The sequence below is a fragment of the Salvelinus fontinalis genome, chromosome 38, assembly GCF_029448725.1.
Source record: "Salvelinus fontinalis isolate EN_2023a chromosome 38, ASM2944872v1, whole genome shotgun sequence".
Taxonomy (NCBI): Eukaryota; Metazoa; Chordata; class Actinopteri; order Salmoniformes; family Salmonidae; genus Salvelinus; species Salvelinus fontinalis.
The window spans coordinates 22,768,826-22,783,976 of NC_074702.1; the positions used below are offsets into that span (position 1 = coordinate 22,768,826).

Genomic DNA, 15,151 nt, shown 5'->3' on the forward strand with positions numbered 1-15,151 from the left:
ATAACTACAGAGAGCAACGTGAATTACCTAAATACTCATCATAAAACATTTCTGAAAAATACACAGCGTACAGCAAATGAAAGACAAAGATCTTGTGAATCCAGCCAATATTTCAGATTCTTTAAGTGTTTTACAGCGAAAACACAATATAGCATTATATTAGCTTACCACAATAGCAAACCACACAACAGCATTGATTCAAGCCAAAAATAGCGATAACGTATAACCCAGCAAAAGATATTAATTTTTTCACTGACCTGAATCAGAATTCTTCAGATGACAGTCCTATAGCATCATATTACACAATACATATAGAGTTTGTTCGAAAATGTGCATATTTAGCGGCACAAATTGTGGTTATACAATGAGAAAAGTAGCCAAGCTGCAAAGAAAATGTCAGGAGAAATCTTGGGAGAGGCACCTATTCTAATCGATAACTAATCATAAACTTGACTAAAAAATACAGGTTGGACAGAAAATGAAAGTTACATTAGTTCTTAATGCAATCGCTGTGTCACATTTTAAAAATTAACGTTACTACGACATACAGCGTGCGTTAAAGCGAGACCGCATGGAAATTAATGGCGATTATGCATTTTACATTTTTCAACAGAACAACGAATTAACAGCATAAATAGTTCTTACTTTTTGATGTGCTTCCATCAGAATCTTGGGAAAGTTGTCCTTTGTCCAAAATAATCGTTGCTCGGTTGTAGAATGTAGTCTTCAACGTTGCAATTAGCAGTAAACATTAGCCATGTGGGCCAGACATCACCAACTCCCTAGAACGCAACACTAATAAATATCCAAAAATCGCAATATACTGACATAAACTGATATAACTCGGTTTAAAATAACAACAATATGATGTCTTTAACAGCTATATCGAATAAAAACAGAGCCGGATATATCTAAGAGCTATAACCGGAGCTTTCTACTACGACATGCCAAGGTCCTTCCTGCGTCAGAGCGAAGTGAACAAAGACCGGACCCTTCGTTCCCAAGCTATTTATAACCTCTCAGATCTGCCTAGAGACTCCATTTCAAATCTCACTATTCGCTGACATCCAGGGGAAGGCGTATGCAGTGCATCTCAACCAATAGAAGACAGGCAAATTAATAAACTGACCTGGGAACAGCTTGCATAATTCTGCAGTCTCACATCCTCATAGGAAAAATGCTCTAACTCGAGTTCTGTTTTACTCACAGATATAATTCAAACGGTTTTAGAAACTAGAGAGTGTTTTCTATCCAATAGTAATAATAATATGCATATTGTACGAGCAGGAATTGAGTACGAGGCAGTTTACTTTGGGAACAAAATTATTACAAAGTGCAAACAGCACCCCCTATTGAGAAGAGGTTTTAAGAAGTATTCTCACATACTGAACTCATATATTATTGCATCTTACTTTGAGAATTAAATTAGGTTTTATTCTTCTAATTGAAGGACCCCTGCATCTGCTTGTTGGGGTCAATTCAGATTCACTCAATTCAGGAAGTGATTTCAATATAGAATTCACAAAGGAAACCCTTATTTGGCTGACGCAAACACAGGTCTGTTTTGTACGTTTTTTGAAATGTTAACAATCAACGATCTGTTTTAATGTAGCTTTGGTGAATTTAAAAAATAATGTTTAGTTTTGAGCTTTCATATAAATCAGACACATTTTCTTTCATATCAATTATTTCATTATGACAATGAAATAGTGCTCTTATATTGTCTTATTGTATTATGTTCATAGAGTTGTTTCTATGTTCACAATCAAAGATCAACTATATGTATGGTAGTGTTTTAGAATAACATTTGTTTTGGCCTTTCATAGATCAGAAATCATATAATATTCAGTTTACAAAGCAAAGCTAGACTTGTCTTCCAAGATTTTCTTCCTTAGATTTGGAAACATCTTAGCATATGAAGTACAAGTTTAATATGTAGAATGGAAGTTTACATTTTTTTCTGAAATCACTCAGTTTTATAACCTATGCAATACTTCTGCTAAATCGAAAGTTTTATGCACTAGATGAGATATTTATTTGAAGCGCTAATCAGCAATTGAAACAATAACAAAGAATTTCTCGCCCCTGTTTTGATAAAAAAGCTGAGGGATGGGGCTGGAGAAATGTAACCACTGTCAAGTTCATAGAAAGAGCTATGGGTGCAAGGACTGACCATCCGTTATATAAACTTAATAGTTTTAACCATGTTATGAGGCTATATAGTGTTTGTTGACAATTACTTCGATTACAAACATTGGAAGAAATCAAGCTTATATTTTGGGTTGTGATGGAGAATGACAGTGGAACGAAGCTCATAAGGCATTTACAATGCATTCGGAAGTATTCAGACCCGTTGAATTTTCTCCACCTTTTGTTACATTACAGCCTTATTCTCATTGTTTTTTCCCTCTCAAAAATCAACACACAACACCCCATAATGACAAAGCAAAAACAGGTCTTAGAATTTCAGGATCTCTCTGTACTTTGATCTGTTCATCTTTACCTCGATCTTGATTAGTCTCCCAGTCCCTGCTGCTGAAAAACATCCCCACAGCATGATGCTGTCACCACCATACTCCCCTGTAGGGATGGTGCCAGGTTTCCTCCAGGTGTGACTCTTGGCATTCAGGTCAAACAGTTCAATCTTGGTTTCATCAGACCAGAGAATCTTGTTTTGCATGGTCTTTGGCAAACTCTGGCAAACAAAGTCCTTTTGGCAAACTCCAAGTGGGCTGTCGTGCCTTTTATTGAGGAGTGGCTTCTGTCTGGCCACTCTACCATAAAGGCCTGATTGGTGGAGTGCTGCGGAGATGGTTGTCCTTCTGGAAGTTCTTCCATCTCCACAGAGGAAATTTTAAGCTTTGTCAGATTGACCATCGCATTATTGGTCACCTCCCTGACCAAGGCCCTTCTCCCCCGATTGCTTCGTTTGGCCGGGCAGCCAGCTCTAGGAAGTGTCTTGGTGGTTCCAAACTTCTTCCATTTAAGAATAATGGAGGCCACTGCATTCTTCGGGACGTTCAATGCTGCAGACAGTTTTTGGTACCCTTCCCCAGATCTGTGCCTCGACACAATCCTGTCTCGGAGCTCTACGGACAATTCCTTCGACCTCATGGCTTGGTTTTGCTCTGACAAGCACTGTCAACTGTGGGACCTTATATACACAGGTGTGTGCCTTTCCAAATCATGTCCAATCAATTGAATTTATGAAAAGTGGACTGCAATCAAGTTGATCAATGGAAACAGGATGCACCTGAGCTCAATTTCGGGTCTCATAGCAAAGTGTCTAAATACTTATGTAAATATGGTATTTCAAATCAAATGTATTTATAAAGTCCTTCTTACATCAGCTGATATCTCAAAGTGCTGTACAGAAACCCAGCCTAAAACCCCAAACAGCAAGCAATGCAGGTGTAGAAGCACGTTGGCTAGGAAAAACTCCCTTGGAAGGCCAGAACCTAGGAAGAAACCTAGAGAGGAACCAGGCTATGAGGGGTGGCCAGTCCTCTTCTGGCTGTGCCAGGTGGAGATTATAACAGAACATGGCCAAGATGTTCAAATGTTCATAGATGACCAGCAGGGTCAAATAATAATAATCACAGTGGTTGTCGAAGGTGCAACAGGTCAGCAACTCAGGAGTAAATGTCAGTTTGCTTTTCATAGCCGATCATTCAGAATATCTCTACCGCTCCTGCTGTCTCTAGAGAGTTGAAAACAGCAGGTCTGGGACAGGTAGCACGTCCGGTGAACAGGTCAGGGTTCCATAGCCGCAGGCAGAACAGTTGAAACTGGAGCAGCAGCACAGCCAGGTGGACTGGGGACAGCAAGGAGTCATCAGGCCAGGTAGTCCTGAGGCATGGTCCTAAGGCTCAGGTCCTCTGAGAGAGAGAAAGAAAGAAAGAATTAGAGAGAGCATACTTAAATTCACACGGGACACCGGATAAGACAGGAGAAATACTCCAGATATAACAGACTGACCCTAGCCCCCCGACACATAAACTACTGCAGCATAAATACTGGAGGCTGAGAAAGGAGGGGTCGGGAGACACTGTGGCCCCTTCCGATGATACCCCCGGACAGTGCCAAACAGGCCCTTTAGGTTATTTCTTTTTATTATTTTTAATACATTTGCTTGGGGGGTATTGTGTGTAGATTAATGAAAAAATATATATAAATCCAAAATGTCGAAGAAGTCAAGGGGTCTGAATGCTTTCCGAATGCACTGTATAAGTTATATTCTTCAAGAATCAATGGGTACATATCATTAATTTATAAGTCCAAAAATGATGCCCCTTTAAGCATCATGCAAATGTGTGACATCACAGAGAGTAGTAAGGAAAGCTCATTGAGTAAAAAATACATGGACATTACTGTGCTCATATCTAGCAACCTCATATCTGATGTTGACATCACATTGTTTAAAACATCCATGTTGAGAATATTAACAATACAGAACCCCGTACAATAATCGGCAAATAAACACCAGTTTAAAAAATGATTTCTAATATCAATTCCACTATAAACCTCTATTGTTGAATTGCTGAAAGTCTATTGTTGACAGGAAACAAAACACCCTTTTGTCATGGTTTTGCAAAAATTTCAGTTGAGTCCAGATTAAATATACCATATTTAATTTGATGGTTTCATTTGTCTATGAAATGAACTGAACATTGGAGCTCTGCCACAAGCTGATCAATGGCTGATCTCTTTGCCTCTCCAACAATCTTGTTCCAAGTTATTTGCATTTGTTTTTTGTATCTTTTCTTTTAAAGGTTCCTCCTCCACTGTTCTCCCTTCCTTTCTCTGTTGCTTTTTCTTTGTTGGAGGAGAGTCCTCCACAGTTTTTGATTGGTTGGTTTCTTTACATTAGTGTGTTCCATCTCCACTGGATCCTCCTCTTTGTTCTTGGACGACTTCTTCTTTTTGATATTGGTGTCTGAGTCAGTCACTGGAGAAACTCACAATTTGACTGACATTAATGTTTTGTAGAAGACTGTCTCTGCAAATACATTTGCAATTATTTTATTAAATGTGTACACAATGGTTTTAGTTTATCTGATACACACATATCATGAGACTATTTTGTGTACAAAGTAAACAAATCAAATGAATCTTATTGGATAATAGATGGGCTGAATAAAGGATTGGGAATAACAAGTTGTGGAGCTATTTTCTCTGATCCATTATGACCTCACTACTACCCTCTGGTGACAGTATTTCAACATTGCAGCAACCCACATCCACATTGCAGCAACCCTGCATCCATTCAATCTCTTAGGGTTGGCTCAATAGTGTACTGAAGATCTATTGCATTCATATGGGAAATTACTTAATATATCTATCTTAATATAACAGACAAATGGGAAAAGGATTACTACATTTTCAGACATCTTAGCAAGTCAGGGCATTTCCTTGAACTTGTAACCAGTCAATGTGGCTCGGTCAACTTATTTTTTAAGAATCAACCAGTGACTGGAGGGTATAAGGAGGGAAAGGCAAGTCTTCAGAGATATGCTCACCCTAAAACAAGAGAGGAATGAAAGACAATCCTATTTCTGTTTCTGAACATAGTTATTTATGTTTCCCACAGCTTTACAGCTTTCCATATTGAGTACCACACAGCAATGTTACCATAATGACACATAAACATACCCCTTTGAGTCAGATGTGTGAATCTGTACAGTGAAATGTCTGTCTGTGAAGTAACCTCATCCCCAGGCTCAATTGCTACAGAGAGAGAGAGCCGGCTGGGTGGAGATTATCTGTGAGTAATTCATGCAGACCAGAGTCAACCAGAAGTACTTATACAGATCCTATTGAAGATAATAACAACAGTAGTCACACGTGTAGAAATAGAGCGTACCCAAACACGCTTCAGTCCAGCTTGAACAAAAAATGGGAATCAGGTGCTCGACTGTGGGACTTGAAAATCCAAAATAGCCTTCCTCACCCCAGGACACTTCAACAGGTAAGTAAATACCTTTAAATAAACTGAAAAATAAAGAAAAAACACTTATGAAGGTGTCCAATGACGAAACATAAGCCTGTTCGAATTTTGCTTTAAATAAAACAGATCAATACAGACAGAGAACTATTTTCCTGATAGTCATCTGTTGAAAAGTCCTGGAGTATGCTTTTAAACAGTAGTCACACATGTATTTCAGACATCGTTGGTTATGACTTTCTTTTTATCTGAAGGATGCCAGAAGAGCTGCATTAATCCACAATGGTTTAAATTTTTTTAAATGTTCTTCACCAAAAGCTGAGTTTTAGCATTTCTTTCTCTCTTCATCTATCTTACTCTTTTTTAGTGCATTTCTACCAATTAAGCTAATTCTTACTGCCAGACCTAGCACTAAAACGGTTTTATTTAAATCACCATGTTTTTTAATCTTCAAATTGATGGATGCTTAAAGCAAGCGAGCCAGTTATGGCAGCTATTTAGTCCAGATTATTTTAATGTTTTATCAATTCTGTGTTGGAGAACATTGATGCCAAATGTATTGTAAATGAAGGTTTCATTTACAATACCTCTCAAGTACCTCTCTGTGACAAGTTACATTCTTACCACAGTAAAAACGAATGAAAGACTAGAGAAAAAGGAAGAACATACGCTATATGTTGAAGTAAAGGCGAGGGGGAGTCCACCAAGTCAACCTGGTCCTGCCACAGCATGTGTTAAATAAGAGATCAATATCCACCATTTATTGTTCAATTATTACACTCCTTCGAATGATAGCATACTGTCAGATTCACTAATGAAGCATATTAAAATGTGAATATAATGCACTCCTATCTTTGCTAATCCTAGTGGAGGAGGGCCCTGCTCCCTACTCTCAACCCTTTCGAGTAATGGCAGTGTGTTTGGGGGTTCTTTGTGTCCTGTTTGCGTCAGCCATTATACCTCTCTGTGTTTACTGTGAGTATGTGGATCATAAAGACAAAATAATATGACATTTGGAGAGGTGCAGGTTGAGTAAGTATGTCCTTCTCTCTCTCCACAGTCAACACTGCCCTCTCAGAGCACAACACAAATTTGTTGAGGGAACTGGAGCAGCTAACAGATGAGCATATATCCCTACTGGCAGCCAATCAGGACCTAATGAATCTCTACTGCAAGCTTAGTGTAGCCAATCAATTGCTTTTCAATTGCTGAAAACCAGCAATTGAAGGCAGAGAGGATGAACTTGTCAAGAGACAGGGATGGGCTCAACTGGACTCTTGGGGTCATATTTCAGTTGAAGACTTTCTCAGTTGATAACTACTGCCCATATAAAGATGCCAACACCAAAGTTAAAGTTTCCATCCTAGTTAATATTTCCTCATTCATTTGAATTTTCTTATATGCTGATGGTCCAGAACGTATGTCACAGTGATGCTTTATGTTACTTTAAAATGTCAAAAACACTATGTAGCTGATCGTAGTGGTCCTCTGTTGCCCAGTTGATAGAGCATGGCACTTGCAATGCCAGGATAGTGGGTTTGATTCCCAGGACCACTTGTAGAACAAATGTATGCACGCATGACTGTAAGTCGCTTTGGACAAAAGCATCTGGTAAATGGTATGTACTAATATTATTATATTACTTTGCATGTTTCATGTTGCACATATAGAGAGTGCAAACCTTGTCAAGTTGGCTGGATGCTGTTCCAATCCAGTTGTTACCTGTTTCTGCACATTAAAGTCCCCCTCTGTCACCTTTTGAGGATCTGGCAAGGAAGCAGACAGCACTGCAAAAATAACTATGCCGATTTGGTTGACATAGGCAGTCAAGAAGAACAGGTAGGACACTGCTACAGGTAAGTGCTTTAAGGGAGATTCACACAACCTTTAAAGGGTTACTCAAGCAATAAAAATGTACAAAAAGTGAAATAGGAACCATATTAAAATATGTGATACAGTTGAAGTCGGAAGTTTACATACACCTTAGCCAAATAAATTTAAACTCAGTTTTTCACAATTCCTGACATTTAATCCTAGTAAAAATTCCATCGTAGGTCAGTTAGGATCACCACATTATTGTAAGAATGTGAAATGTCAGAATAATAGTAGAGAGAATGATTTATTTCAGCTTTTATTTATTTCATAACATTCCCAGTGGGTCAGAAGTTTACATACACTCAATTAGTATTTGGTAGCATTGCCTTTCAATTGTTTAACTTGGGTCAAACGTTTCGGGTAGCCTTCCACAAACTTCCCACAATAAGTTGGGTGAATTTTGGCCCATTCCTCCTGACAGAGTTCGTGTAACAGTCAGGTTGGTAGGCCTCCTTGCTCACACACGCTTTTTCAGTTCTGCCCACAACTGTTCTGTAGGATTGAGGTCAAGGCTTTGTGATGACCACTCCAATACCTTGACTTTGTTGTCCTTATGCCATTTTGCCACAACTTAGGAAGTATGCTTGGGGTCATTGTCCACTTGGAAGACCCATTTGCAACCAAGCTTTAACTTCCTGACTGATGTCTTGAGATTTTCCTCCCTCATGATGCCATCTATTTTGTGAAGTGCACCAGTCCCTCCTGCAGCAAAGCACCTCCACAACATGATGCTGCCACCCCCGTGCTTCACGGTTGGGATTTTGTTCTTCGGCTTGCAAGCCTACCCCTTTTTCCTCCAAACATAACGATGGTCATTATGGCCTAACAGTTCTATTTTTGTTTCATCGGACCAGAGGACATTTCTCCAAGAAGTACGATCTTTGTAGACCATGTGCAGTAGCAAACGGCAGTCTGGCTTTTTAATGGAGGTTTTGGAGCAGTGGTTTCTTCCTTGCTGAGCGGCCTTTCACGTTATGTCGATTTAGGACTCGTTTTACTGTGGATATAGATACTTTTGTACCTGTTTCCTCCAGCATCTTCACAAGGTCCTTTGCAGTTGTTCTGAGATTGATTTGCACTTTTCGCACCAAAGTATGTTCATCTCTAGGAGACAGAACTCGTCTCCTTCCTGAGTGGTATGACGGCTGCGTGGTCCCATGGTGTTTATACTTGCATACTATTGTTTGTACAGATGAACGTGGTACCTTCAGGTGTTTGGAAATTTCTCCCAAGGATGAACCAGATGTGTGGAGGTCTACAATTTTTTTTCTGAGGTCTTGGCTGATTTATTTTGATTTTCCCATGATGTCAAGCAGAGGCACTGAGTTTGAAGGTAGGCCTTCAATTGTTGGAAAAATGACTTGTGTCATGCACAAAGTAGGTGTCCTAACCAACTTGACAAAACTATAATTTGATAAGAGATTTGTGGAGTGGTTGAAAAACGAGTTTTAATGACTCCAACCTAAGTTTATGTAAACTTCCGACTTCAAATGTTTATAGCTACTGTATGTTCAAGGAAACTCCCTCACAACATGACGTTCATTAAGACGGCTAAATCTGTGCTCTTTGTTATACAGTATGAAAGTGGTACTTCCTGTTGTCTCGTTTTGTAGGCTAAGAATGGGCTTCAAATAAGACTTTTCTAACTTTCGGCTTTGTGTCTTACTTCTTGAGCGTCAAATATTTTGATAAAAGGAATCGGGTATGAGCAAATCAATACATGAATACGAATAGAATTGTATATGCTGTATATGCTTCTACACCTGCATTACTAGCTGTTTGGGGTTTTAGGCTGGGTTTCTGTACAGCACTTCGAGATATTAGCTGATGTACGAAGGGCTATATAAAAAATAAAAAAAATTTGATTGATATATATCTTATACACTGAGTGTACAAAAGGTGTTCCTAATGTTGTGTACACTCAGTGTATAACTGCCTTTTCGCGAATTTGATTATGTAAGCTTGAAACCCATTCAAAAAAAGTAGGGGACTGACTACAGGAAGTACTTTCATACCGTATTCTCTTTCATTTGGACCAGATAAGATGCATATATCCATAACGTTTAGACACTGTCACGCTGCCTCACAGAACTGCGGCTAACTGTTAAATGTAGCCTATTTACTAATTTGTATCTACGTGGGGTTTCCTTAATTTCTCATTCAGGAATTAATTCTCAACACTCCATCCTACTATGATGATCATGGGTACTGGATTGGCCTGACTGACATAGCAGAAGACAGTCAATGGCTTTGGGTTGATGGACGTAATCAGAATCTGACTGATGTGTAAGGACATTCCAATCAGTATAAATACAACAAAGCATGTTGCCTACAACAATTCTTCACTAAGGGCTAGATTCAATCGGTACCGTCGAAAGTCCGCATTATAGCTCGATTGAAATTTAAAATCAATGTTCCCGCGTTCGCAGTAAATGCTGCATGCCGGCCCAATCGGAAACCATTACCTTCAATTCTTAACGTGGATCTTGCGCGACACAGATTGAATCCAGCCCTAAATCATTTTTTGATGACGTTTTTTTTCATTCATTGTATTATTTTCATAGGTTTTGGAAGCATCAACCTGTGGGGTCATGATTGTGCTTTAACTAACCCAAACAATGCACCTTTGGCTAATTGACCATATGATTCAGCATTCCAATGTAAATTGAGCCACGTTCACAGTCAAAGATCTATTGTAAAGAGTATATAAAAAATAAAGTCATTTGTGTAGGGCTTTCATAGGCTCCGCTTTTAATAAAATCACTGTTTTATAAACAATGTAATACTTCTAAATCAGCAGCTTTAATTGCCACTTGTACCTCATCACACAAAATAGTAAGGAAAGTTTATTGAGCAAAGAAAATACATTACTGTGCTCATACGTAGCAACCTCATATCTGATGTTGATATCACATTGTTTAAAACATCCATGTTGAGAATATGAAAAATACAAGACCACCATACAAGAAGCTGTATAAAAACACTAGTTGACGACTAAATATATTTTCTTATTACAGTCTGTAGTTGAATCTTTCCATACAAATACATGTTGACAAGAAACAAAACATCCTTTTTGCATGGTGTTGCAATAAGCGTTAATTAAAAATATACTGCATTTCATTCGATGATTTCATGTGTCTATAAGATGTATTAGAGCGCTGACCCAAATCCGTGACCCGTTTCCTCTCCAACAAGGCAACCACTAGTCCTCATCAAACTGGTTCCTGTTGTTTAGCTTTCTTCTTTTTCTTTTTTAGAGGTATGGAGTCCAATACATCGTGCAACCTGTCCTCCACGGTCTGCTTGACCTCCTTGCATTTTTTTTTTTTACCTTTTATTTTAGGTTCCTCCTCCACCGTTCTCACTTCCTTTCTCTCTATTGTTTCATCCCGTTTCTTTTTCTTTTTTGGAGGGGAGTCCGCCACAGTTTCTGATTGGTTGGTTTCTCTATCTTTAGAGTGTTCCTTCTCCTCAGCCACCTCTTTGTTCTTGGAGGACTTCTTCTTCTTCTTGGTAGTAGTGTCTGAGTCAGTCTGTTGCCGAGTGGCACCTTCTCCCTCCGAAGCGTCTTCACAGCCTCCTCCGGCATCACTCTCTACAGAAATGACATCAGTTTCACACACCTCTCCATTTAGATGACAGCTCTCGCCCTCCTCCAACACCTTCCTCCGTTTTGAACGTTTCCTCTTGGTTGGCTGAGCGTTGTCTGCTGAATTATCTTCCACAGATGTTAGTTCTTCCTCTACAGGAACCACCGCCACCTCCCCAGTGTTCTCCTTTAAACTTTCCTTCTTTTTCTTCTTTTTCACCTTTATTTCCATGTTGGTACTTCCGGAGACAACAGCAGAATCAGCGTTCTCTTCAGCCACATTCTCACGGGTATCCTCTGAGTGATTCTTCCTCTTTTTGGCCTTCTTCCCCGGGGTCTCATGCGTCAGTTCATCCTCAGGGATCTGGGCAGCTGGCTGGGTAGTGACGCTATCTGGTGTTGTAGCCGCTAGTTGGTTTTTCTTGCCATACTTTGCCATGAACTCTTGCTCCTGCTGCTCCAGTCTGGCTAGCTTGGCACTCATGGTAAGGCCGTGTCTGGCTCCTCTGTTGCGAACAGGAATAGGAACAATGTTTAGCTTCCTAATTAAGACCAGGTTCAAGCCCTTCACCAACAGCATGCACCAAGATAGAACACACATTCATGTGATTTGTTTATGGTTTATTACAAAAGTATTGGTGACAAGCAACTTACTTGTGAGCGGTGCGTCCTCCACAAGCCTTCACCAGGTCAGCGTCTGATAGCCTATACAAAGGGAGAGGGAAATAGCATTTAATATTTAAACCTGTGAGTACATAAAACCACTGTCATTAACAATGTATGGGTTTAATCTTCACATTGACATGAAAACAAATAACCTTCACAAACTGATATCAATCCCTGTATGGTGGTGGATGGTATTGGGCAGTGAGGTTCTTACTTGGTGGTGCTGGAGAGGTCCAGTCTCTGGTCCTCATCGTCAGAGCTGCTGTCATCTGTACTGGAGGACTTCTGCTCTGGCTGCTCCAGTCCTGCCAGGAGGGTGGCAGACTAGGAGGAAGAGACATAAAACAGTTCCAGTCCATATCATTAGCCTAAGTGCAGTATCTTTCTTTACTATCAAGAGCGCTCATTGGCACAGATATGGGTGTGTTCCAGTTGGATTTGTTTTTCTGTACCTTCACAAAGCATCCATAAAGTTTGTCTCTTCCCAACATGGCTTTCGTTGGCTTCTTGTTGGAGATCATTCCTTCCTCTTCCTCCTCCACCAACTTCTTCACCTGCACACCATTCTAGAACAGAAAGGTGGAGATGTAGCCTAGGCCCAATGTAAGTGTGTGAATGTGTGTATGCGTGTGCGTGGCCTAGTGGTAAAATAATCTTTCATTTCACACACCCCCTCTGAGGACTTACCTCACCAGATTCCACTTCCAGGCTAGAAGATGCTTTGTTGAAGACATGGTCCCACCAATGGAAGGTGAACTGCTCCCCTTGACGATGTCCCACCCCTCCCTTGTCACATTTCACTTTGACTTTGATAGCCTCAGATATACCATTCTCCTGCCGACCAAGACCTTTACCTGTGAACAGTGAGGGGTCTTCTATTAGTGGTAGACTAAGAACATTAAATCAAGTTACCATTCATAACACAGAATTAGATACGACTGGCAACTACTACTAGTAGGGACATCAAACATTCAGGCTGCTGCACAGACACTACGGAGGCTCTAGTCTAGAGCGCCCGGTTAAATTGTGTTTGAGAGCATTTTTTTACACTCTAAATCATTAAATTAGTGAGAAATAGATGTCATTGTTGCAATAGTTTGTGAGTAGGCAACATGGACAATCATCTTAAATTGACATGTTTAATTATTTTGCCATATTGAATTGAATATTGCGCTAATTTCCCTAATGTGGACAGTTTGTTACTACCTAACAAGCTTGCATTTTCAAAACATAACATTTTGTGGAATTACATATCCTTTTACCTCAGATTGGTGATGTGAGTATAAAATAATATAGTCATCACGATGACAAGATTTATTGCTCAAAACAGATCAATATCTTTGGTTTTGTACCATTGATTGTCACACGTGCTGGGATGCGCAGAACACGCCGTTAATGAAATGGCACAAAAAAAGTATCTTTCAAAGTTCTCTCTCAGTCTCTCTTTAAAAGTTGCTGGCCACACACCAATGGATTTGACAATCAAACTATCACTTAAATAACAGCCAGCCGTTGTCACTGTTGATATCCTATGGGTCGTGATAAACTAATCACAACGTTTGGGTTAAGTTAACAGTGGTTTGTTCCCTTTTTCGTGATGGCGAAATCAACATCTGACATTCCAAATTATACATCGCAGCCTTCTACAAGTTCTCATCTAACCAACCATGTACAAGTTATTCCATGATTCTGTGTGGCCTTTAAATAGTGTTAGTTTAAACAGCGCTACACTCCAAACGTTTACCCCCTGTTCAACACTTCAAAATGTAGTTAGCAGTCTTCTACAAATTCTCCTCTAACCAGTAATGAACACATTCCATGTGGTTTTCGATATGAGTGATTTACAAATAAGCAGTGCGTTTCTTTTTCTGTTTTGGCGACCCCCAAATCAAAATGCATCACCCCAATGTAGTCCACTGTCTTCTGCAGGTTGTTCTCTAACCAGTGATGTAAAGATATGTCCAGTTGTCATGTGGTTTTAAGTTTCAACAGAGCATAAAACCCGATTTCCCCCCTAATCGATTTCAGTGATTTATTGCCACCTGTCAAAACAGGGTTTTTGGTGCATAAAAAATACAAGTAATATGATTACTAATTGTTGCACATGTATGATAGTACATTTTATGTTTTCAAGATAAACTGTTTCTAATTATAGGTTATTGATTTGGACACGTTAAAACTGTTGACATTGGGCTATTTATCCAAATGTCTTGTCAACAGGAAGCAGTGCCAGCATCATTTAACACAAGTTTCAGGAATACAATTGTAACTTTCAACATTCATTTCCAATGGTATTGTACTTAAAATCAGGTAAAAACTGCTGAATGAGTCCAAAAAAGTGCTTTGATGGATTTAAAAATCACCAAAACTGGTTTGCCCTGCCTACCAATGTCATTTACAAGCAAGTTCAAGCTGACATATGTATAACGTTACACTTGATATAGAAACTCCTGCCTGTAATCTTAAAATGTTCATTAGCTAGCATATTGCCCATCATTAAATTACTATACCGTACTGTTACTAAATACCTTTCTGAAAATCTAACATTAACATTACCTTGTTCCCAGCCATGACGTAGTAGCTGTTGCTCTGCAAACTTCAGTCCACGGCTCTTTTCCTGAACAGTTTCTGCCATTTATTTCTAAAGAAATGAACATGTTAGCTATATTACACTGCATTTGACAGGTCTTCAGTATCAGATGTCAACATTTATGTATTAGATAGTTGAACAGCAATGCACAAAGAATACTATTTTCTCAAATATAATATACAAATTCTGTTTGCAAGTCCGCAAAAAAGACTGCTCAGGCAAAGTTCAGTTTGGGTTTAGCTAACAAGCTAGCTAGCTAGTTAGTTTTAAGAGAACATTTACACTTGAATGGAAGTCATTGCTGTGCTAATAAGTGCTGGCTATGAAATCAACGACCGGTGTAATGGTACCAATTATTTTACCTCGTCTGGTTATCTAGACTCACATTGTTGTTCAAAAGGGATATATTAAAACGTTTTCACAGTTCGACTTGAACCATGAGGTAAATTCAGCAGGCTGACATGGCACCGGAAAAGACTACGCTTCT

At 39.3% G+C, this 15,151-nt stretch overlaps 1 protein-coding gene across 2 annotated transcripts; it reads right to left on the reverse strand.

The window, feature by feature from the left end:
* Positions 1-10,652: 10,652 nt before the first annotated feature.
* Positions 10,653-15,151, reverse strand: gpatch4 (G patch domain containing 4). Of its 2 annotated transcripts, none has more exons than XM_055903890.1 (7): positions 15,050-15,151; positions 14,631-14,715; positions 12,762-12,928; positions 12,527-12,640; positions 12,289-12,398; positions 12,063-12,113; positions 10,653-11,914 (listed from the first exon to the last, which is right to left on the reverse strand). In XM_055903890.1, exons 2-7 carry the CDS (start codon positions 14,707-14,709, stop codon positions 11,032-11,034), a joined length of 1,404 nt encoding a protein of 467 aa, XP_055759865.1. In that variant the 5' UTR covers positions 14,710-14,715; positions 15,050-15,151; the 3' UTR covers positions 10,653-11,031. The 2 variants fall into 2 exon arrangements, with proteins under 2 accessions (XP_055759865.1, XP_055759864.1); XM_055903889.1 differs by having other exon boundaries at positions 15,027-15,151.